At 40.2% G+C, this 26,226-nt stretch overlaps 1 protein-coding gene across 7 annotated transcripts in view; it reads left to right on the top strand.

Annotated features, from left to right (window-relative positions):
* ARHGEF28 (Rho guanine nucleotide exchange factor 28) overlaps nucleotides 1–26,226 on the top strand; it is a 326,609-nt gene that overhangs the window by 288,088 nt on the left and 12,295 nt on the right. For all 7 annotated transcript variants that reach the window (XM_043887235.1, XM_043887234.1, XM_043887230.1 and 4 more), the window contains 2 exons: nucleotides 2,419–2,904; nucleotides 4,175–4,475. In XM_043887235.1, the coding sequence (XP_043743170.1) occupies nucleotides 2,419–2,904; nucleotides 4,175–4,475 (787 nt within the window). The remainder of the gene's footprint in view (nucleotides 1–2,418; nucleotides 2,905–4,174; nucleotides 4,476–26,226) is intronic.

Here is a 26,226-nt window from a genome sequence, read left to right as displayed (position 1 = left end):
TACTCCTTTGATTAGAAATTCTGAAATGTCTCAATAGTGGCCATAATAATATTAAATAATAGTGGCCACCCTTGTCTTATTCTAGATTTAGTGGGAATACCTTTAGTATCTTACATTAGATGTGCTGGACTGGGGTAGATGTTCTTATAGATTAATTTCTCATGTAGAACAAATACTGTTTCTTCTACATTTTAACTGAGAAGGAATATGGCATGAGTGCAGTTCATTAACTTTTGGGAGATGAAAACATTGAGTGTCCCATTGTTTGCTGGGTGAATACACTCACAAGCTTCTATCTGTTCTTTTCAACCTTAAATGCAGCCCTCTGTGGATTCAAGGTTCAGAAAAGCTGGGTGACCTAAATGACCTCGTTTTTGCAACATTAGGTTGAAGCAAATACCAAATTCTCGAGTGTGTTCTCTTAACCAATGCTTTTGAGCTGGCTTAAGGCTATGTGCTCTGAAAGATTTCTGTTCATGGCACAGTCATCTCCTTTGAAGCTGAATCTCTTATGCATGATTAAAGTGTTTTACATAGCATTTTTGAATCAGATGAAAATGAAATTTGATCCCTATGTTAGAAGAATAGAGTTAGAGATGAGGTATAGGCAAGACAGAAAGGAAAGGACACACTTCAGCAGAGAAAAGTTGAGAGACTGAGGATATGTGTACAACTAAATCACTTTGCTGTACATCAGAAACTAGCACAACACTGTAAACCAACTATACTTCAGTATAATTTAAAAAAGAGAAAGAAAGTCAATTGGGAATTTTCCTAAGCTTGAAAAGTAAGTGCTGTTCTCAGTCTTACATGTAAACGTAAACTTTAAATGCGAAGATGTATATCCAATCTTCAAATTTCACCCCTATGCTACAGAAGAGAGTTGTTTTATCCCAAATGTTAAGTAGATGAAAAATACTTCATGTTAGTGTTTAATTAGTCTAATTGTAATCCTTACCTGAGAGTTATCATTGCCTATGGAAGTTTTGGCGTATAGAATATTGGATTTTTTTGTTTTACTCTGCTGATGTTCTTAGGAATTGTTAGAATTAACTGGTGATGTACAGTCTACAGTTTGCTTTAGCCAGGTCAGCAGAGTCCTGAATGGCTTATTATTTCATATTTAAAGATCTAAGTTATTAGTACCTATTTTCAATGGTATCACTGTTTTCTTTATAATAACCACTGAAAGACAATAATCAAATATTCATGTGAATTTCAAAATTTTTAATTGATTTTCACAGTTAGAAACATTTCATTTCGAAAGCCCTCACTGAATACATTTTTGAGTCTTGTTCCAAAACAAATACTAATTTAAAGTATACTTTAATTCTTAAATCTTCAAAAGTATCGGAAACTGCTGACTTAAAGAACTAATCGTCAAATCCTCATCTTCTCAGCATCTGTTACATGGATAGCTTTTTAAATTTTTAGGAAAGAAAAATGAGAATCTATCCCTTGAAGAGTAATAATTTCTCATAACAAGTCACAGTACACACACATACCCAGTATGTGGCTATTTTCAATTTGTCTCTTCTCTGTTTCTTTGTGCTTTCAATGGGAACTTTTGAAAATAAAAGCTTCCAAGGGCATTCACATTTTTTGTTTTATTTTGTGGAATCCTTCCAAAAGTTGGCAGTTATTTCCTGTGATACTGCCAAACTTTTAATAGGTAGATACCGTAACTAAAAAAAAAAAAAAAAAAATTATTTTAATTTGGTTGGTAATTTCCAAATCTATATCTATATCCCCCTAATCATTCCAGCCTCCTTTTAGCATTCTATCAAACAGGTGAATTCCAGCTTAGTGTTTTGTGCATGACCTTCCTGCTATAATACAAAGAAATAACAGTAATGAGACTAGCTTTACCATTTATATATCTCCTAAATATGATGTTAACTGCTATTATAAAAAAGATTACTTAGCAAAGCTTCCAAATGGTTGACTTTTATGTCTTCACGTATGTCATATAGCTTAAGTAATTTCTGGTTGGAGACTCAAAAGGTACTACCAGATTTATATAAATTCTTAAATTCTCTTGAATTATTGACTGTCAAGACCTCAGAAAGATAATGTGGAATGGCACAGAAAGGCAGTCTTGTGAATTTATGGACTGAATTCTTACTCAGAACACTTGCTTAAATATTGTCCAACAGCAGCAGCAAACCACATTTCCAAAGGAGAGAGAGAATATTCCTTTTGGGCTTTATTTCTTTTGTGTATACATCTCAAACTGTACCACTAAGGAAATGCAGACAAGCCTGTCTGAAGTGCCAAGGCCAGACTCGGGAGGTAACTTAGAACAAGGAGAGAAGTGTTCAGAGAATCATTCGGTCATACTTTGGTGTGTAGAGGTGCTGCCAGCTCACGGTGCGGACGATATGGACGCCTTTGCTTTCTCGCTCTCTGCTCTGACAGGCCGCCTTGACCATTCAGGATAGCCACATTGAGATCCACAGGCTGGTTCTCCGGCAGCGGGAGAGCCTGGCCCCGGGCCCCGCGTTCCGAGGCAGCCCCTTTCAGGACCAGGAGAAGTCCCGCAGCCTGGAGAAGCAGCGGGAGGAGCTGGCCGACACCCACAAGCTGCAGCTCCAGTTCCAGCAAGACCAGCAGCGCTGGCTCCGCAGGTGCGACCTGCAGCAGCGCGAGCAGGAGGCCCGGGCCAGCCGGCTGCGGGAGCGCGAGAGGGAGTGCCGGGCGCAGGAGGAGCTGCTGCTCGGGAGCCGCGGCGAGCTGGCCCAGCAGCTCCAGGACTACCAGCAGAGCCTGGAGCGGCTGCGCGAGGGCCAGCGCCTGGTGGAGAGGGAGCGCGAGAGGATGCGGGCCCAGCAGAGCCTGCTGCGCCGCTGGAAGCACGGCCGGCAGAGCAGCCTTCCCGCCGCGTTTTCTCCAGGAACCCTGGAGGTACGGGGCTCCTGGGCTCGCAGAGGCAGAGTAAGACGGCTTCAGTCGTGGTGGTTTTGGAGCCGTTGAACACACGTCTGTCTTTGTGCTGCTCATGTAAGAGCTCGCAAGAGTGACTCAATATGTAGGGAGCAGGAGCTGGGAACTTCCAGAGACAAAGCGCATGCATCTTGACATACACACATTTGAAAAGTCTGGGTGCTTCTGGATCATGGGTTCATGGTACTCATGATAGATGCCCTTGATACCAAGGGAAGACATACAGAATCGAGTTGTCCCAGTGAGGCGAGTTTTGTCCTGGAGTCTCCCTCCGCACGAGTGTTTCATGTTTGAAGAGGTCTGTGCTCTGGTCTTCAGAGTTCTGTAGAGATTAACCCTTCAGTGGATCGTTGGCTAGTACCATGCACAGGTGCTGAATTTAACAAGTATACTACTATTCTGTTATTCCAAGTTATTCTCTTTTTTGTAAATTTGATCTAAAGTGAAACTGAAAGTCGCTCAGTTTCCGACTTTGCGACCCCATGGACTATAGTCCTTGGAATTCTCCAGGCCAGGGTACTGGAGAGGGTAGCTTTTCCCTTCTCTAGGGGATCTTCCCAACCCAGAGATCGAACCCAGGTCTCCCGCACTGCAGGCAGATTCTTTACCAGTTGAGCCACAAGGACCTAGTAAATTCAAAATCCATTTTTCACCAGTGGCAGTTAACGTGAGTAGCTTAACGTTTAGTCAGAATAAAACCTTTCGAAAAGTTCCATGTTTCCTTTTGCACCCTCTTGAACCACTCTTGACAATTTCATTTGTCCCAGGAGTTTACTTTTCTGTACTGTTTGCACAGAGATACTTTTTTAATGATAGCATATAAAGTTGTAAAAGTTGATAAGCTTATAAGAATGATCTGTGTTATATCTTATTTTCCTTTCTAGTTGGCTAAATTATATTTGTTGCAAATACCTTACATGTACATGAATGTTTTCAACTTTTATTTAGCAAAAGTGAAAATGCTATTCCCTTAAAGTAGAAGCACTTTAATGACAGTGAACACTACTGCACATATTTTTTCATTTGATTTGTATTTCTTTTAAGATACGCTATGTTTTGTAAATTGAAGTTTTTGGTACTGGCTTATTAAAAGAGGGTAGGAGGAGGGAGTCAAGGGTAATATCCTCTACCATACTCATTAAAGTCTTGATTGCTAAATTCTATTAGGAATAAATACTTTATAAAACTGGTGCAAATTGCTGAAGAACTTATTCTGTTTTTTCTTGCACAGGTAATGGAACTTAATCGATCTGAGACTTTATGTCACGAAAATTCATTCTTCATCAATGAAGCCTTAGTGCAAATGTCACTTAACCCTTTGAACAAAGCGACACCACCAGATTTCCATCAGGATGCCGCTTACCCCCCAGGCATATCTCATTCTGATTTGGTAAGGACTAGTGAAAATCAAGTAGACCTCAAGATGGACGTTTCTCAACCCTCAGATGTCAACCATGAACTGTGGATAGCGGCTGGGGCCTGTCATCAGATACCCCCTCTCCACCAAAGCAGCAAGGATTCTTGTAAAAATGGTAATTAATACTTCACATGTCATCTCTGTGGTTTCCACAAGAAGCTGTTTCTCTGAGTGGTTGGCTGTTCTTTAGAGCAGATCGAAGTGGGCCCTAGAATGGGAATAAACTGGTGCTGCTGAGCTGGAGTTCGTGGCATCCACTTTTCTTTGGGGAAGTCTGGGGTCCATCGCTTGTGAGCATCGAGACAAACTAGAGCAGGGTGGAGGGCTTGGAGGATGTCACCGGAGTGTGAGAAGCAGACAGGGTTATCATATCTGTGGGTTAAATGATAACTTTCCCCTGAAAAGTAAAGCAGCTTGATGTTTATTCTTCACTGTAGACCTGACCACGTCCTGATGCACATCCTTGCAGACTCTCAGAAAGGAAAGACAGGGACAGGGTTTGTGGTAGGGCTTTATTGTCTCTTGAGGCAATTTCCTACAACTTTAGTGAAGTCTTCTGTACTGCTGTTAAACACCCCAAATGAAATCGTTAACATCATCTGTCATTTTTTTTTTAAAAAGGTGTTGTGTCTCCTTAAGTACCTCATAATAACACAATTTGCTAATCCCATTGAAACATTTGTCACATATAAATGAAAGGCAGCTCGAGTTACCGGCTCCACGTGAATCCAAATGATTTAAATCTATGTCTATTATAAATTGTTTTCCATGGGATATGAGGTAGGGAATGAGAAGAACTTGAAACCTCTCTACCGAAAAACAGATGGCATGCAATAGAATAAACAAATGGCCGGCCACATGGATGGGAAATAAATCACCAACAGCAAAATGTTTCAGAAACCTGAAACAAGCAGTGGTACAGGGGCCTTCAAAACTGGACAGAGATTGGTTCCCTTGCTTCATAGATGTGCTTAGCTTGTCTGGAGGACAATTTGTCAGCAACAAAAAGGTTTGAATGTGTCCAGCTTCTCTGAATTAGGGAGTAATAATTCTGACACTGTCTGAAAGTAGGTCTATTACTAACCCAAATTATGTTAATTCTTTGCAGTGGGTAATTCTTTATATTATTCGGTCACTGCTGTAACATTTCTTGTCAACATCTAAGAGAATGAAGTAGTTCTTTATCATTGCAAATATTCTTTAAATAAAAAAGGGGAAAAAATGGAATAGTGAATTGAGATCTAAAATACAGGCCGAATGTAGAAAATGTAACCCCTTGGATATACTATCTTGCAGCTCTAACACTGTAGAGACCACACTGCAGAATGCCTTCTCCTGGTACATGTTGCTTTGCTGTGTGCGTTCATTAAGTTGCTATTTGCAATGCTTTCTGTGTTGGCAGTGTGGTTTTGCATGCCAGCTTTGGGATAATTCAGAAACTCAGTTTGAGTTAAACCACATTCTGCTTTTGTTTGAAATAAGTATTCCTACTTTTTCTGTATCTCCCATCTTTTTCTGTTGAGTTGTGCTTTAAAGTAGAAAGCTTTTAAACATTTGGCTGCCTGCTTGCAGGAGATAGAACATGTACTAAGGAAATAAACAGTGATTATATACAAAACCCAGTGTCTCCACATGTAAGGAATTAAATATAGCCAAGGAAAATGCTGAGAAAATGTGCTTCTGCTTCAGATACTGTGTCCGGTATAAGCCAAGGACACTAAGGACATTGATAGAAGAGAGCAAAATCAACTCTGGCCTTCCTCTCTCGGGAGCATCCTGGTGTGTGCAGGAAGGATTAGACCAGAAATGCAGTGTGGGCCGTTAAGCATTGGAGTTTTGCAACTAGTCAAAAAAACTGTATTTATGTTGGTTTACTTAAGCATGATAAACAGTTTCTGGAGGAGAGAGAATAAAGTAAGAGATTAGGAGGAGGTGATAGGCAAGTGGAATGAAAATTGGATAGATACTCCTAAGAGGGTTGTCAGGGCCAGATAAAATTGTCCGAGCCATTCCAGAGCTTTCACGGTTCTCAGAATCGAAAGTAGCTCAAAATAAGCCGCTGATGGTGGTCTTCACTAGACTTTTTCTGGGCTTTCCTTGTATGCCTTTGGAGGGGGGCAGGAAGGGGGAAGTGGGGCAGCGGGGGCTGGGGGGTGGCGGGGGGAAGCTGGAAGAAATCAGCCCGGGCTGTGCTGGTGGAGAGGAGTCGGTCCATGTGCTAGGATCCAGGACAGAGCTGTGTCGGCGTGCCCTGCTTTCACATTTTGCTGCTCTAGCCTGGGGGGAGTAGCCATCAGGGACCACTGCTCTCACTAACAGAATCTGCCTCTCATGTTCTTGGCTGGTGTTTTTGTTAAATGTGCATTTAACTATGGTTTGATTTCATCAGTGGGCTATTTTCAGGCAGCTCTCTAAAGAATCATTTGCTCTTTGGTCTGGTCTTGTGTTGGGTGCCTAAGAGAGCAGCTCAGATCAATGGAAATGTGAATTTGGGGACCAGTAAACCTAGTGGGAAAAAATTGGGTGTAAATAGAATTCCTGAACGTGTTTAGCTGTCGCCCAGATTGGAATTTTCATTTTGGCTGCTCAAGCCAACCTCATCAGACATTTCACTGTGCTCTTTGTGTCCTGGCTGTCACTGATTTTTCAGTATCCCACCACCACTGACAGTTCCAGGACACTTAACCAAATCTCAAGCACTGTGCTAAGGTTTTATGTGGAGAAATCAATTTAGTACTAGCAACCATCCACTGAGATGATTCTGTTATTGTCTCCATTTGAGGGGGGAAACGGAGGCACAGAGAGTTCAGTGACTTGCCCAAGGCCAATAGCTAGTAAATAGCAGAGCCGGAGATGAACTGGGAAGACTGGCTCCGGAGCCCATGCACTGAGCTGTTACATTGTATGTTGCTAATTTCTGGAGTGCTGTTTTAAATTCTCCTTTTAAAAGAAGTTGGAGTAGAACTAGAATAAATCCTGTTGTAATGTCTTGGCAGGATATTGATGTTGAAGGCCTAGTTCTTTGTGGTTGTCGTTGCTTTCGTTCCTTCCTTCTTTTTTTTTAATATTACCATTTGGAAAATATTTCTAAATCATTTGGATTGTGGTGGTCAATGCTTGCATGAGTTCTGAGGATTTTCAGATTTCATAAATACCCTTTAGCTTCACATTTTTCCCTATTAGACACATTTTCCCCTATCAGACACATTTTCTTAAGGATTATTTGTGTCTCCAGTGTTCCCTAACAATAGCCCTGTGTTACTTGTAAACATTTTTTAAGGTAATACTTTATAAAGAACATTACTTTCCAGTTTTGGGAGTTGTCTCATGAACAAGATTCTTGATGTTTGAACATTAAATTCAAATTGGTATTTGATTTTATTTATAGTGGAAGAGATGCTTGGTTTATGAACTTAATCCGCACTGTTCTGAGGGACACTAGCCAAGACTCCAGAAAATTTGAATTTCTTTAAACAATGTAGTCCCCGTAGGACAACTGCTATATAAATGGCCCCATGAAATGCTCAACTGTATTACTCTTCTTAAAGGCAAAAATCAGCAGAACCCACCTTCTTTCTGTGCCTTTTTTCTCACTCAGTTTTAGAATTCCAAAACTATTTACTCAGTGTCTCTGTTAGTTTATATTTGTTGTTGGTTGTTGTTTAGTCACTAAGTTGTTCCCACTCTTTGCAACCCAATGGACTGTAGCCCACCAGGCTCCTCTCTCCAGGAGATTTCCCAAGCAAGAATCCTGGAGTGGGTTGCCGTTTCCTCCTCCAGGGGCTCTTCCTGACCAGGGATCAAACCCACGTCTCCTGCAGCGCCTGCATTGGCAGGCAGATTCTTTACCACTGAGCCACCTGGGAAGCCCGTAGTTTATATTTGACTTTTCCATTAATCAGCAGAGAAAATATGGTATGATAATTAATCTGAAATATTCTTAGTCTCTCCTTTCAGTTATATTTTTATCTGTACCTCAATATTTGCAGGTTACCTAAAAATTCCTTTTCAGCAAATCATAATTTTTCCATAATGTATATGATAAAATTTAAATTGAGAACCAGATTTCATGCATTAGTCACATAGTTGACATTGGAAAAAGAATAACTTTATTAAGTTTGAATTCCAGAAGAGAGTTCCCCTTACTACATGTTAGAATTTAGTGCCCATCAAAATATTTTCAGATTCAAAGCATTGTATTTAGAATATTTCGTCTTGGCAGTGTTGTCATATTTTTTTTTAAACACAGCTGTGTTAAACTTTCAGTGACTTTTTTTTTGACATATGGAAATATAATAGAAAATTTCCAAATAAAAGCTACACTCTAGTTAGTATTTAATAGTCTTTAAGAAGTGAGTAGGTGATAATTTCTAACATTTAATAAATATTCTATAACTCAGAAATGGGTACCTTATTTGTGTATCCTGTGTGAAAAGAAGCTTTTGCCAAGGACCTACAGGCAATTTCCCGTAAGCCTGAACCTGGCATTAGATAGTATAAACTTCAATGACAAAGAGGTATTTGAAAAGGTGGATGTATTAGTTTCTAGAGCTGACATAATAATGTACCACAGATTGGGTAGCTCAGAGAGAAGTTTCTTTCCTTGCACTTCTGGAGGCTGGAAGTCCAAGATCAAGGTGTTGGCAGGATTTGTTTTTCCAAGCCCTCTCTTGGCTTATAGAGGGCTGTCTTCTCCCTGCCTTCACACAGTCTTCCCTCTGTGCAAATCTGTGTTCAAATTTCATCTCAAAGGATGTCAGCCATGTTGGATCAGGGCACACATTAGTGACCTCACTCATTTACTTCTTTGAAGGCTCTATCTTCAAATGTATTTTGAGGCATTGGGGGTTAGGACTTCAATATCTGAATTTGTGGAGGGGGACACAATTCTGCCTTTAACACAGGATAAATTATTATTTTCTCTTTGCTGTTTTTAGGTGCCATGAAAGCTTTAATTAAAAAAAAAAATACCAAAGTTGAATTGTAATTTAACTACAGTTTGAAACTTAAAAAAAAAAAAAAACTTGGTTAGAGAAATTTTTAAAAATGCAAAACAATAAAATTGTGATAAATATCTATATTCTTTATATCTATAGATATAGGTCACTCTGTCAACACAGTGAATGTGAAAGTGTTGCTCATTCGTGTCTGACTCTTTGCGACCCTGTGGACTGTAGCCCACCAGACTCCTCTGCCCCTGGGATTCACCAGGCAAGAATACTGGAGTGGGTTGCTATTTCCTTCAACACAGAAATTAGGGCAAAAGATGTCTATAGATTCATTAGGATATTTTTCCAAACCTAGACCTTAATTAAATAGCTTTGGGAATTTTGAACTCTATGTTTGGGAGAGAATATCAGATGCCTTTATTTTGAATTGCTTAAATAAAACCAAATCTGAAGGGTTGAGAATTTTCATATGGCATGAAATTATTATCCAGCTATATCTATGGGAGTTCGTAGAGGTCACAACTGGGAAATTATTGATCAACTCTTTATCTATTTTTCTAGAGTCTTGGCTATCACTTTGGTTAACATTTTAAGGGAAACCATAATACTGCTTGCTCTCGGTCATCCATGTCATGACAAGAGTATAAACAACTGGGCTCAAAGGCTTAATTTTAATCTTTCTCACTGATGGGTGGAGGTGGTTGACTTTCACCTTCTGCGGATTTTGTACCAGGAAAGGGAAACATGCCATTTGCTTGTAGAGCCTGGTGAGCCGTGGGTGCTGGCTGCCAACTTCCTGATTGCATGGTTCTCTGGGGGCAGGTTGGCTGCGTGAGCCATCTGGGCCAGAGCCATCCCACCCTAGTGAGCAGAGCCCAGCAGGCGGCAGGCGGGCAAGTTCCCAGGCAGCCAGCCAGCCAGCCAGGGGGCTGTGTGTTCTTCCCTACCGAGGCTCCAGGGTGGTTTGAACCAGCTGCTGAAGTGGGAGCCTACTCTGTGTGAAGGATTCCAGGGGTTAGGCCTGAACTTGGGTCATCCTTTAGCTGAAATAAAAGCACACCCCACATACATCTACATACACACATATATGTGCAGACACAAGTTTGTGGTCTATGGCTTGCATATTTGACCTCTGTAGTCCAGTGTGGCTTTATTCTCAAAGTGATTAAGGGTTGGGTTTGGAAGGAAAGTTTGTAACCAATTTTGTGCCAAACCGGCCTGCAGGATAAGGCGTGCGCCTGTCTGTCTGTGACTCCTGGGACAGTGATCCAAACTGGGTGGAGACAGCATCACACTTTTCACAAATCCCGATCTGGGGACTGTCTACTCCCTCATCCCTATCCATCCAACCATGAAAATTCCATTTTTAGGGCTTACTTAAAACGTTGGGTGTTCCACTAAGGACTGATGTTTTGTATTTACCTAAGAAAAATGTGACCATCTGGTTCAGTGTGGGTGGCAGACGTTGCCTTACAGGACCACATAGTGAATGCTTGGGTCTTTTCAGGTCGTTGGTCTTTGTTGCATATAGTCAACTCTGCTTCTGTAGCTCAAAATCAGTCATAGAAAATACATTAAGAATGAGATAAACTGTGTTCTAGTAAAACTTTATTTGTAAAAATAGATGGTCTAACATGTTTTTTTGTTTTCACTTAAATTCAGGAGGTTATATTCCTCCTGGATTGAAATTAGTAATGTAATCTTATATGGCACTTCATGGCATTCAAAAACACAGTTGAATTCATGATCTCATGTGTCCTTTACAAAACCATTGTGTGTTGGTGGCTGCTGTCCCTGGTTTTTCAAAGAAGACAACTTTTCTTTTTCACTTTCTATTCATTCAGTAACTGTGAGCAGATGAATTTAGGAAAATGGGGTTGAGTGTACTGGATGGAATTAAGGCCAATGGATTGAAACCCAGAGAGACTTTCCCCCAACTCCAACTCCTTAAATCCTGTGATGGTGTTGAGGAGGGCCCCGCTCTAACTATGAGGCTCATGAGAAGTGAGATGCCGCAGGTGGGATTGGCTAATAGAACCATGGTTACTGTGATTGGCTGGGCACCTCAGTTTCTGTGAGAGAGCAATAAACCGGAGGAGTGCATTCCCCTGCTCAGACATTCTGATTTGGTGGGACTTGGATGGGCCTGCAGATCTGTGTTTCTAATGTTCTTAGGTGGTTCTGAAGCAGCCATCCTGTTAGCTTTCCCTGCACTGCCAACCTCAGTGCTGGGCTTGATGTTGAAGAACCCCAGTTCAAATGCTAACTCAGGCTTCTATGCCTGCTGGGTGATTCCTAAGCCTTAATTCCTCATCTGTACAAAAGAGAGGAAGTGTTAGCAGAACTTAAAAAAAAGTGCCAAGCATGTTCTGGGTCCAGTGAACTTCAGCTTTATCCCACCAGGCAGAAAGAATTTGCTGTAATTGTGGTTCAGAGGTAGCTGCTGATAGAAATCAAAGTGTCTCATGGGGGCTCAGACGTAAAGGATCTGCTTGCAATACAGGAGACCTGGGTTCGGTCCCCGGATCAGGAAGATATCCTTGAAGAAGGGAACGGCTACCAACTCCAGTATTCTTGCCTGGAGAATTCCATGGACAGAGGAGCCTGGCAGGGTACAGTCCATGGGGTCACAAAGAGTCGGATATGGATACAGCTGAGCAACTAACACTTTTACTTTCTGGAATGACATTAGGAAGCCAGTAGTTTCAAATGCAATTTTTAAAAAATGTAAATTGGGGACTTTTTTACTCAGAATGGAAATATAATAGGCTAGAAAGGGTTAGCTGCTCTTCCATATTGGCCTAAGAAGAAGTGTTTGTTAGTTTATTACCAGAACTGTCTTAGGGAAAAGTCACAGCATTTTGTTTTCCTTTGTTCCTCTCTGTAGAGAAAGAAGTTACATCAGTCAACTATGTTTTCAAAACCAAATGTAAGAGAGGTTTTGGCAACAAGACTGAACATCTCAATTTGGGATGTAGAGCTTCCATATCTACAGAACACACAACCCTCATTGGCTGCATTATATAAATGGTTGCATTACATCAATATATGCCCAGGAGAACTTCTAGTAATAATTGAGTTCCCTGAATAGGCTTTCCTCCCAGAAAGAAAATGTTAAGAATGCCCAATAGGAATATTATGGTTTAAATCATTTTCCCCTTTAAATTTAAAAATTGTGCTCTGGTTTATGACCTTAATTTCTTTTTGAGTTCAGCTATCCTGAATTGATTTGTTGTTGTCAGTCCTGGATAAACTGAGAAAAAGTCAAGGCTCAGAATCACCAGGAAGCACCTCTTGTTAGTACTTCTCATAATTTGAATTAATGACATGTGTAATCATTTATGTAAGGACTGCCTGCCCCGCTATAGAATAAGTTTCAAGGGAGTGGGGAACTCCATGTATCTCCTTGTTAGTTGCTCCATCACATGCACCAAGCACAGTCTTTGGCATATAATGAACATTTGATAAATATATACAACATGAATGAAGGAGTCAAGATCCACACTCTTTAGCAGAAATGAAAGCAACGTTTGGCTTGACTGAGGCATTGAGAGATGTTGAGGGAAGACAGCTGATGTGTGAGGTGTGATGGTAGTTAATACAGATGGACCAGACAAGTGCTTCAGGATAGCTACCTGGATTGAGTTTGAAAACTTTTGTCAGATGGGTGTATGTGAGATGGCATTCTTAAAATGTCAGGATAACTATACAATTGCTTGCCTTAAATACTTTGCTGGATGTTAGGTAGCAGACTTTAACTAATACCAACTCCGGGACATGGTGAAGGAAAGCGAAGCCTGGCTAGGGGTTTGCAAAGATTTGGACACAACTGAGCTACTGAACAACAACTTTTTTTCTTCATTAATGTTGAAATAAATTTGTCTTCGAATGTATAGTCTCACTTTTGAGTTTGATATAGGTACTCTTTGTTCAACTCTGGAGAACATCTTTTTATGAGTTATTTTTCCTTTTAGAATATTGTACATATAGCCCCAGATGAACATGTGTAGCAAATGAAAGCTCAAAAAGTTAAAACGTCTTCTCCATAAATGCCTTAATTTATTCTAAACAAGTGGAACTGAATTCATCCCTGTCATTTTAGAAAGACAGCATGTAAACAATTTAGCATTGAATTGTTACATCAGTAACAATTAGTCAGCCTGTCTGTTCACTGTTCAGTTCAGTTTGGTTGCTCAGTTGTGTCCCACTCTTTGTGCTGGGGTATTTATTTTTAACCATAAAGTAGCTCAAATACCAGTAAATTAAACATGGGCAGCTAGCTCAGCATCAATGAAACACTTTCTTAAACCCTTTTTTTCTTCTGCTAAATCCTGTTTAACAGTCCAGTGTATCTCCCTAGGCAAAACTATTAGTGTTTGTTTCGTTAAGTACACTCCTAGAATGTGAACCAGTTTCCCTAGCGCCACCTTCTGCTCGTCAGCCTTAAAATATTGCCTGAAAGATCACATATTTATTATAGCAATCTTAAAATTAAATGTGGTCGCATCTTAAGAAGTGTATCCATTTGCTCTGCCCCAGACTGATGGAAAGGCACCTATGTGTTCTCAGCTAGTCGGTTTCTAGAAACAGCTGACTGAGGGGGCGAAGTCTTGTCCTGTTGTTCTGCTCAGACTTTGAGCCAGATGATAAATAAGCCAAGGGCTGGGTTTTAATCTGTGGAGATGTTGATTTGCCATGGTAAATCACTGTAGAGTTTATTTACAGAAGGGGCCGGGGTACCCGTTCTCATTCTAAGCGAGATATTAATTCAATTTACTTTGAAATGTTAATGCTTGGTTTGAAGGCTTTCCTAAGGAAAACTGTGGTCTTGCAGAGGTTCCCAGTTCTGCAGGATAGGACTCTGAGCCTTTTTGCTAAATAATTTCACAGTGAGACTGTGCAAATTTAATTATTTTCATGGTGACTCTTCCATAGCTCTCTTTTCCATAGTTCTCTCTGTGCAAATTCCATTATACACTACAGCCTTTTCTTCCTAAAACATAACATGCTGAATGTTTGGATTAAGTATAGAATATTTGAGTCATCTGCCAAAAAATACAGGAGACTCTACTGCTCAGGTGAATTGAGGTCCTTTTGTAAGGACTGGTGCTATTGCTGTAAGGCATTGGAAGAAGCATTTACAAGCAAAACATTGGCAGAGCTTTAATTTTATTTAATGACCTGCTTCCTACCAGTGATCTTGGCACCCTGTGCAGTGATTTGCAATCAATTAATCACACAGAATGTCGTAACACTGCAATAAGGGCCTTGCGCTCTAAGAGTCTCATAAATCCGCCAGCAACAAAAAAGAGGAACTGCGTGCTCCGAGTCCTCTCCCTGCGGAACTCCAAATCAGGAGGTGATTTTAATGCTCTGTTTTCTAACACATCCTCAGAAGCCTCGGTACTCCCTTGTAGGTTCTGAATTTTGATTGCTATTTCTCAAAGACGGTTTGCAAAGGCTGTCAGTTTAGGAGTCTGTAAGGGTTCAGTTTAGACACCAGTCATTTAGATGGGTGGGATTCTTTTTTTCTTTTTTTTTAATAGAACAAAACACAATTATTGCAGGACAATTGCTCTACAGTACTGGTTCTTCTGGATTGCTTGGAGAAAACTGGCTTTGGTTATTTTCCCTGAATGCTGGGCAATCATGCTCAATTGCAGTAGGTCCTATTTTTCAGAGTATTTTAGGGGATGATTCAGAAAGGAAGCATGTTTCCATCCTGGGGATACACTGACATTTGCTAGAGGCAGATGGCAGAAGATGGGATGGTGAGATATTAGAAGTCAAGGAGAAAGAGACTTCACATGCTTGGCTTTGCCAAAAACTTCTGGAATCTGGGTGTTTAGGATCTTAGGCTTGTATTCTTGTCATTTCAGACGCACCCTTGCAGTTGGGCTATGCTGAATCTTTTTTCTTATTTTAGCATAGTAAATATGGAGCCATTAAATATTCTTAAAATTATATAAGCCTAAACTCTTGGGTAGATGTAGGTTGTGTTTTCTTGACTTGTTTCCATATGGCTTTGTTTTGGGGATGTTCTTATAACAAGAATATGGAATGTGTAATTCTTAATGTATATTCCATCTGATTAAAATGGGACTTTCTTTTAAGAAGCTAAAGCCTTTTAGAGCTATATCACTTCCAGTGAGTACATTCAACTTCTGACTCTTGATGAATTTATTCCTACCAAAAAAAGTCATCCTATTTTTGATTACTTGTAAATGTATCCAGATTGGCATGATAGATTATACACAAAACAGAGCTCATATTGTATTTTTAGGTGCTTGATGCTTCTGTTTAGCATGAGCTCTAAAATATACCCACAAAGTTTTACATGTGCAGACTGCTTTTCACTGGCACGTGAATTGGAAGGAAAAAGCATAAGGACCATTTGGGCCAAAATGTGATGGTCTGTTGGTCAGTGTGTAGTCATGAGGCCCTGTCCTGCATCTGGGCTCCAGGGTGAGGAAGTACAGTCACACACTGATGTGTCCCCAAGGATTGTGAACTGAATCCCATCCCTCTTGAAAGGAGAATGCAGCAGGACTGCACGGGAGAAGGCGTGTTTGGCTGCCTTTTAGGGTGTTCCACTCAACTACCTGCAAAGATTAAAAAAAAAAAATGTAGTTATTTTATGCTGAACAAGCAGCCCAAGGTAAAGCATTGTGAAAGATCAGGTACTGCATTTGTCTTTAATGAGCTTCCTGTGCTCTGAGCTGGGTATGGACATGAGAGAAAAGCTTAAATCTTAACTGTGTAAGTGAAGTACTGGGAAAAATCATGTTAAAGTCATCCTACTCAAAGAAGTTAGTGTTGCTCCTAATGAGACTATGGAAGAGTTTTCGCACATACTACTGCCAGTGAGATAAACTATTTCATCTTCAAATTAAAATATTTCCTCTTCAGATAAGAGATATAGATATTAAGACATAGAAATGGTGGATAGTTTTTAGAGATGATTGTTTTTGTTTTTTTTAGATTATTGGCTAACTTTGAGAATGTGTTCAAGAAAATTTCAGAAAATGTATTTCATGAAGGGCTTAATTAAATGACTGATGTAACCTGAACCCAGAAAAAAAATGCTAGGGTGGAAACCTGTCTAGCAATATCATTTTTGACCAGACTGTTCAAGACGAGACATACGTTCATGTCAGGAGAGTAGGTGACGTGTAGTTGTCTGTCATTCAGAGATGAAAAGATAAAGAATCTTCCTTCTCCCACTTCCTAAACCAATTTCAGCAAAAACTAGACTAAAATGATACTCTTCCAATGTAAGTGAACGTAAGGTTTTCTGGTACTTCACTGTTAAATGAGGGGTTTGAATGAATGAATAAATGAATGATTAAGAAGTGAATACATGAAGGAATAAACTTGATTAATACGGAACAATGGGGATGACTGAGTGGCAGAGTGGTGAAGATAGCAGGCCTGGGTCAGATTCCAGCTCTGTCATTTACCACCTGTGAAAACCTAAGTAAGTGTTTAAACTTGGTCTGTCTCAGTGTCCTCATCTATTAAATTGGACTTCTGATACTATCTGCTTTGTAGGAGGATTTTATAAGACCAAACATATAGAATTCGGAGCACTTTGGAAGTTCTCAGTAAAGTTATTTTCAGTAGACACAGTTATTGTCACTGTTAACTCTTTTATCTTGTGTTAAAAGAAGAATAAATCTTTCGGAAGAACGATCAGTCATTTCAGCCACTAGGTTGCTTCCAAAACAGCTGCTCTGGGGACCTGAAGGACATATTATGTCTCATTTGAGTCTTATCTAAACAGACACTTCTCAAAAAATGTTCCATAGAAAGTTCCCATAATCAGATGATACTGGGAAGTGGTGGTTTGGAGACTAAACAACTTCTTCAAAACTTTCATTGTGCTCATGTGTACTGTGAATCTCCAAAAGTGGCACTTCCCAAACCTATTTAACCACAACATCCTCTTCTCCAGTCCAGAATCTTGCAGGGCTACTATTTCTTAAAATATACTAGGGAAAAAAAACAAAACCAAACAAAAAACAGTGATGTAAGTGGGTGTTGAAATAAACTCAATGTACTTATCACACCCTTCATTTTTTTCCCGTAGGAACAATTGAAATCCAAACAACATATCCCGACATGATTTACCACGTGGGCTGTCTTTTGAATTCCAAATTCAGCACAATGAATATAAGATGTAGCTTTGTTTAGCCCCGAGGCAAGCATTTGGGCCTGTGGATAAGGGCTCGTGTCCAGCACTTAGGTCTTTTTTGGGTCACCTTTCTTGGACTTATTCAAACACACCACGTGCTGAAATTAGTCATCGCCGATGAAGCACAGGAGGTTATGTGTTTGGGCCTGAAGGCCTGATCTGATTCTGACGTCCCAGTCTCATCGCATGCTGCTGTGTCCTTCCTCTCTGTGGTCCAGCCGTAGGAAGTTCCTCCATTTGCGTGAAAGGCCCCCCTGCTTTTGTATATCTGTTTCCTCTGTCAGGAATATCCTCTCCTCCACCCTTCATTCCCAACCTGGTAAACTCTTGTTCATCTTTCAACACCCAGCTCCAGGATCACTTTTTCCCGAATGTCTATCCAGACCTTCCCAGTCTGGGTTAGGAGCGCTCCTGGCGATTCTGTAGTGTCCAGTAGATCTTTGTATTGCTTTCCACCATACTGTGTCACTCGTTTTCCCTCTGGACTCTTAAGTTGCTGTATATTGTTTGTTTGAGACATTTACTTATATCAAATGCTCTGATATTAACTCTATTATTCATTTTTGTGGAAAGAATGTCAAGGCACAGAATACCGCCATCATCCTAGAAAGCTCCCTTATTCTTACCAACCAACCCTCCCTCCCAGAAGCAGCTACTCATCTGCTTTCCATCAAACGCAGGTTAACTTTGCTTATTCTAGAATGAAATGGAATCAAATACTATGTGCCTTTATGTGTCTAGGTTTTTCTTTTTTTCTCAACATACTGTTTTTGAGATGCATCCATGCTGTTGCATGAGTCTATAGTTGGTTCCTTTCTATTACTGAGGAATCTTGCTTAGATGATTTTATCACAATTACTTATCCAGTCTTCTGTGGATGGATACCTGGCTTATTTCTAGTTTTTGGCACTTTTGAATAAAGCTGCTGTAAATAGTCTTGTACAAGGCTTTTTGTGAATTATGTTTTCATTTCTCTTGGGTAAATAAATCAGAGTAGAATTCCTCCTAGAATAGGTGCCTATTTAGCTCTTAAGAAACTGAAACAGTTTTCAAAGTGGTTGAATGGACTATAAACGTCTTGGATGCTTAGACAAAGTCTTGTTCAACTTGGGTTTCCCTGGTGTTGGACCCAGTGCAGGGAGGGCACAGATTAGGCGCTCAGTGTTGACTGAAGAGTGAATGGACAAGAAGCTCAGAACAGTTTTCTGCCTGGCACACCCTCTACTAACAGAAAAAGAAAATTAACGCTTTGTCCATCAGAGGGATGGACACTGGCTAACTGTGGGCTTATGCCAAGCAGACAAAAATTGGGGAATGACAGCTCCCTTTTGACCCTGCCGTAGACCTAACATGTGCAGGTGAAGCCACGTGTATCTATGGACACGGGACCATGGAAGGATCCTGATCACCAGCAGCTGCCAAAATTACCTCCCAAAGTTAAGACCTCTCAGCACTCCCATTCAAAACCTTTCACAACCTACTCTTCTAGCCCACCCCACCCCTTTGATTTACCTGCACAAACTCATAATTCCACCAGACCAAACAGCCCTCTCTCTCTCTTTTTTTTAATAGCATCCAGCATTTCCTTTGCAATAGGGGAGAGCTCTACCTGAATACCTCCACCCGAGTCCACCCCTTCCTCTCGACATTCTTGGCAGCGAGGCCCAGTTCAGTTCTGTCTTTGCTCTGAAGCTGTCCTGGCCACGCACCTGAAAGTGCTCTCTTTGGAAGGTCTCTGAAGTGGCGTTTGCCTGTGGAGAGTGTTCATTCACCTCTTTGGTAGTTCTCTGTGAGGTTTCAGGCTTTCCGAGGGCAGTGTGCCCTGGCCCTTACTAGGTCTGGATGGAGCTGGGGCCATCGGCCACTGCATCGCTGAGGCTACTTGCTCTTTGCTGTTGGTGACTGATTCCACTGAAGAGAAGTTAAATTATGTGTTAATTCTGTGGCTCCTTCTTTGAAAGAGTTGTTTAAGAAGAAAGAGCTCTGGCTAAAAGGAGAGGATCGAGTGCAAACTTGGGAATTTGTGTCACCTGGTAGATAATTAGGACTTCCCGGGTGACTAGTGGTATAGAATCTGCCTGCTAATGCAGGAGACACGGGTTCTATCCCTGGGTCCAGAAGATGCCTTGGAGTAGGAAATGGCAAGCCACTTCAGTATAAAAGGAAATTAGTTTCTTAGGCCCCAGTGTGAGTCACAGGTCACATGTCAGGAAGCACAAATATTAACACCTAGAATAACTCCACATGATATTTGTATGCATAAGGTAATGTATAAAATCATCTCCTCTAGGAAGAGATGGCTCCAAGGAGTAAAGTGGTTTTATCTAGTGATGTATCTTCTCATCTGATTCCTGTTTTAGTAAAGTCCTGATTTTGCCTCTTTTTTTGCCTGCCTTTGCCTGCAGACTATCTACTTCTCTAACGGTACAATTTCTAAAAGTATTTAATTTCCAGAAATGTAATATAGTGGTCTTTGCTCAGATTGCAAACATTAAATATGAAAAGAATGCTAAGTGTGAAAATTTACATTGAACAAAACATTTCCTATATATTATGTAGTACTTTTAAAATTATAATCATTTTGAGTGACATAAATTCAAGGCTGCAGTTGGAAAAGATATTTCAGGGTTTGGTTTCTCAGCAAATGTTTCAAACAGATAGGAATTATGAAGTCTTTTTCAATTTTAAAAAGAAAAAATATTTTATGTTGCTCTGAAAACTGTAAATACCAATTTCTTAGAACACAAAAAGGCATGTAAGTTCTTTGACATCACATAATTTTGTAGTTGATCAAGAGAAAAATACACTCATTTGCATATCTTTAAAGAATTGGGTGCCATTTTTTAAAAGTCTGGTAATAACATAATTATTAAGAACTAAATAGAACTAATTAGCTTGGGTGTGTTTGCTCTGACTGCCTGCCTTCTGGTTTAAAGAAGAACACTGGATCTTGTTTGCTTAAGAATTTTAACAGCTGCTTTTCCCTCTACTGAACCAGTAAGAAGTAAATGCAGCTTTAAAATTCCTAGGTTGATTTCCTGCGTTATTCACCTGGCAGAGAAATGAATTCAGTCTTCTTTCAGCAAAATGAGAGGCATAAGTCTTTCAATGTGAGTAGGGTCCTGAAGCAGTTTCCGGTTTTATTGCCATGGTACTTAAGAGTCCCTGGTCTCTACATCCTTAAGAGGAATTCGGTGCCATGAAAATACTGCCCGTCTGTGCAGCTGGAGACCTACATGTTGTTGAATTCAGCACAGTTAAAAAGCTGTCCCTGCTTTTTAACATGGACTCTGAGGCTGGGACGTCTTAATTTGTTTTGATTTAAAATTTGAGCTTAACATATTTGTCGTCTACCTGAATGTATGGATGATTTCAAACACGTACAAAATTAAGCAGAGGAGTATAACAACCACTCATGTACCATCACCTGACTTCAAAAAATTAGAAACATATGGCCAGTCGTGTTTTATCTAGATTCCTACCCACCAACTTCACCCTCCAACCACACACACCTTGTCCTATTTTGAAGCAAATTCTAAGTCATCTGTAAACATTTACTGATACATAACATTTCAGTATATATCTCTAAAAGATAAGGCTCTCTTTTTTTTAAACTGTTATCACACCTGGGAAAAATTTTCCAAAATTCCATAACATCAACATACAGTCTGTTTAAATTTCCAATTGTTTTATAAATGTAGTGCATATGTCCTTTTTCCCGCTTGTTTTTTGGACTCAGTATGCAAATAAAGAGCACGTGTTGCAATTGGTTGCTGTGTATTTTAATGCACTTTTTAACCTAAAAGTTTTAAATTATGAAAACTTCAAACTTAAAGTATAGAAAATATATATCAGGCATGCATTTAACAAATGTTAACCTTACACTATATTTGCTTCAGACATGTCTTTGCCCTACCCCCATTTTTGAAAGAAATGTTAGATATGAAATCCCTTCCCCTTATCTTTTTTTTTCTCTTCAGCATTGACCAATATCCTGCAATTGGTGTGTATCATTTACACAGTATGTTTTTATGCCAGAAACATATATATGTATCCATAAATATATATCTTTTGTTTTAACAAAAAATATATTGTTTATTGTGTATGTAGGTATCCATAAGCATGTTATATTTTTGTTAAAACAAAAAATGATGTTATTTATTGTATACATATATATTCATAAACATGTATTTTATTTTGTTTTAACAAAGCAAAAATAAGATATATTGTTTATTGTCTATGGATACATATATATGTAATAGAAAACAAAAATATATGTATTGTTTATGGATACATATATATGTAGTGATGGTATAAAAAGAGCCCCTCCTCCATCCTCACCCTTTCCCTATGTGTATCTATGTCTATTTACAACTAACTTTTTTTCACTCACTGCATATTCATACAGGAAGCACAAAGAGTTAATTTTAAAATGTTGTATGCTATTCCATTATGTGGATAAACACCCACATGTTCATTACCCTTTGCTTTTGTGTTCAGTTGCTCAGTTGTATCTGACTCTGCTACCCCATGGACTGCAGCCCACCAGGCTCCTCTGTCCATGGAATTTTCCAGGCTAGAATACTGGAGTGGGTTGCCATTTCCTACTCCAGAGCATCTTCTGGGAAGCCCTATTCATTACCCACCTAATGAGCAATTAAGATAGTTCCAGTTTTTCTAAATTACAAACGATTCTTAGTAAACATCCTTATATGCATGTTTCCTTGTGCACATGAGTGAGAGTTTATTTAGGTTATGAACACCTATAAGTGGCAGGGATATCTTTGATTTTGCTGGGTGTTACTGATTTCTCTCTAAAATTGTATGTAGTGTAACTCTCAGCAGCAATATATGAGAGGTCCAGTTTCTCCAGATTTTCCCCAACACTTAGTATTGTTAGGCTTCTAAATATTGGCTGATGTCATGGATGTAGAATGGGTATCCCCTTTCTTGGGTTTCCCAGGTAGCGCTGGTGGTAAATGATAACCCACCTGCCAATGCAGGGGACCCAGGAGAAGCAGGTTGAAAGAATACTAGAAGGTTGTCATGTCCTCCTCCAGGAGCTCTCCCTGACCCAAGGGTCAAACCTGCATCTCCTGCAGTTCCTGAGTTGCAGGGGGATTCTTTACCGCTGAGCCACGCAGGAAGCTGGTAATTTTGATCAGTGGTTCTCAAAGTGTGATTTGGGGTGTCTTAGTATTTTCTAGGTCTGCTGAAATGGATTATCATAAACTTCAGTTCAGTCACTCAATCCTGTCTGACTCTTTGCGACCCCATGGACTGCTGCACGCCAGGCCTCCCTGTCCATCACCAACTCCCAGCGTTTACTCAAACTCATGTCCATTGAGTTGGTGATGCCATTCAACCATCTCATCCTCTATCATCCCTTCTGCCACCTTCAATCTTTCCCAGCATCAGGGTCTATTCTAATGAGTCAGTTCTTCACATCAGGTGGCCAAAGTATTGGAGTTTCAGCTTCAACATCAGTCCTTCCAATGAGTATTCAGGACTGATTTCTTTTAGGATGGACTGGCTGGATCTCCTTGCAGTCCAAGGGTCTCTCCAGAGTCGTCTTCAACACCACAGTTCAAAAGCATCAATTCTTCGGCACTCAGCTTTCTTTATAGTCCAACTCTCACATCCATACACAACTACTGGAGAAACCATAGCCTTGACTAGACGGACCTTTGTTGGCAAAGTAATGTCCTGCTTTTTAATATGCTGTCTAGGTTGGTTGTAACTTTTCTTCCAAGGAGTGAGTGTCTTTTAATTTCATGGTTGCAGTCACCATCTGCAGTGATTTTTGAGCCCAAAAAAATAAAGTCAGCCACTGTTTCCCCATCTATTTGCCATGAAGTGATGGGACCAGATGCCATGATCTTAGTTTTCTGAATGTTGAGCTTTAAGCCAACTTTTTTCCTTTCCTCTTCAAGAGGCTCTTTAGTTTTTCTTTGCTTTCTGGCATAAGGGTGGTGTCATCTGCATATCTGAGGTTATTGATATTTCTCCTGGCAATCTTGATTCCAGCTTGTGCTTCTTCCAGCCCAGCGTTTCTCATGATGTACCTGCATATAAGTTAAATAAGCAGAGTGACAATATACAGCCTTGACGTACTCCTTTTCCTGTTTGGAACCAGTCTGTTGTTCCATGTCCAGTTCTAACTGTTGCTTCCTGACCTGCATACAGGTTTCTCAAGAGGCAGGTCAGGTGGTCTGATATTCCCATCTCTTTCAGAATTTTCCACAGTTTATTGTGATCTACACAGTCAAAGGCTTTGGCGTAGTCAATAAAGCAGAAATAGATGTTTTTCTGGAACCCTCTTGCTTTTTCAATGATCCAATTTTGGATCATTTAATTGGCAGTTTGATCTCTGGTTCCTCTGCCTTTTATAAAACCAGCTTGAACATCTGGAAGTTCATGGTTCACATACTGTTGAAGCCTGGCTTGGAGAATTTTGCGCATTACTGTACTAGCGTGTGAGATGAGTGCAATTGTGTGGTAGTTTGAGCATTCTTTGGCATTGCCTTTCTTAGGGATTGGAATGAAAACTGACCTTTTCCAGTCCTGTGGCCACTGCTGAGTTTTCCAAATTTGCTGGCATATTGAGTGCAGCACTTTCACAGCATCATCTTTTAGGATTTGAAATAGCTCAACTGGAATTTTATCACCTCCACTACCTTTGTTCGTAGTGATGCTTCCTAAGGCCCACTTGACTTCGCATTCCAGGATGTCTGCCTCTAGGTGAGTAATCAAACCATCATGATTATCTGGGTTGTGAAGATCTTTTTTGTACAGTTCTTCTGTATATTCTTGCTACCTCTTCTTAATATCTTCTGCTTCTGTTAGGTCCATACCATTTCTGTCCTTTATTGAGCCCATCTTTGCATTAAATATTCCTTTGGTATCTCTAATTTTCTTGAAGAGATCTCTAGTCTTTCCCATTCTATTGTTCTCCTCTATTTCTTTGCACTGATCACTGAGGAATGCTTTCTTATCTCTCCTTGCTATTCTTTGGAACTCTGCATTCAAATGGGAATATCTTTCCTTTTCTCCTTTGCCTTTCACTTTTCTCTTCTTTTCACAGCTATTTGTAAGGCCTCCTCAGGCAGCCATTTTGCTTTTTTGCATTTCTTTTTCTTGGGGATGTTCTTGGTCCCTGTCTCCTGTACAATGTCATGAACCTTTGTCCGTAGTTCTTCATGCACTCTATCAGATCTAATCCCTTGAATCTATTTCTCACTTCCACTGTATAATCATAAGGTATTTGATCTAGGTCATACCGGAATGGTCTAGTGGTTTTCGCTACTTTCTTCAGTTTAAGTCTGAATTTGGCAGTAAGGAGTTTATGATCTGAGCCAGGTCTTGTTTTTGCTGACTGTATAGAGCTTTTCCATGTGTATAAACTGGTGACTTAAAACAACAGAAATTCCTTATCTCACCGTTCCAGAGGCTAGAGGATAATAAGATCAATGTGTAGGTAGGACCATGCTCTTTCTGAAGGCCCTGGGAAAGATCTGTCCCACACTCTCTAAGTCTGTGGTGTTGCTCCCAGTCACTGGCCGTCCTTGGCTTGCAGACACATCACTCCAGTCCCTGCCTCTCTTGTCACATGGCCTTCTCCCCTGTGTCTCTGTCTCTCTTCTCCTTTTCTTATAAGGACACCAGTCACATTGGGCTCATGATCCACCCCATTCCAGTACAACCTCATTTTAACTACTTACATTTGAAATGACCCCATTTCCAAATAAGGTCCTATTGAGAGGTTCTGGAAAGGGCATGGATTCTGGGGAAGGGGGGAGTTGGTGGGGAACACTATCTCATTATTCCTAGAAATCAGTTCAGTTATAGATGGAACCTGCTGGGCCCCACCCAAGACCTCTTCAATAAGAAGTTCCAGGGGAGGGCCCCACTGAGCTATTTTAACAAGGCCTACAGCTGAATCTGATGCTTGAATGTTTTTAGAGGTGCTGATTTTGACACAACTTGAGGCATTTTCTCGGCTTCCCCATTGGCTCAGCGGTAAGGAATCTGTTTGCAATACAGGAGACGGGGGTTTGATCCCTGGGTCAGGAAGATCCCCTGGAGAAGGGCATGGCAACCCACTCCAGTATTCTTGCCTGGAGAATCCCATGGACAAGAGGAGCCTGGTGGGCTACAGTCCATAGGGTTGCAAAGAGCTGGCCATGACTCAAGTGACTTGGGCATGCCCGCAACCCCTTTCTTTCAATTTCTACTTCCCTAATTACCAGTGAAACTTAGCACCTTTTATATATTTACTAGTCTTTTATGTTTCTGCCTCTCTGAAGTGGCTGATCATAAAGTTTTTTTCCAACAGCAGGTATTGGAATTTCAAAAGACCCCAATCTTAATTATACAGACACATTAATTCTTTTTGAATAGACTCAATGTATTTTGTTCTTTAAGAAGTAGTTTTCAGAGGAATCATAAATATATTTACATGTGGACACTTAAGACTGGAAAAGGACATTTGTGAGATGTGAGCTTTTTCAGGTGGTGAAAAATCACCTGAATGAGCAGAAGCTACCAAAAATAATATTATTGACTGTTCTTCCCTACTGAGACTTTCACCATCTGCCTTATTTTTGCATTTGCTTACTTTTTTTTCTACCTCCAGGGTTCCTATACTTCTCTCAATAACCCATCAATATTATTTTACACATATTCAACACATTCCAAAATCTGTCAGCTTCATCTTCTCTCCT

Source organism: Cervus elaphus, chromosome 25 (genome assembly GCF_910594005.1).
Source record: "Cervus elaphus chromosome 25, mCerEla1.1, whole genome shotgun sequence".
Classification (NCBI taxonomy): domain Eukaryota; kingdom Metazoa; phylum Chordata; class Mammalia; order Artiodactyla; family Cervidae; genus Cervus; species Cervus elaphus.
This window is presented reverse-complemented; position numbering and strand designations above follow the sequence as displayed.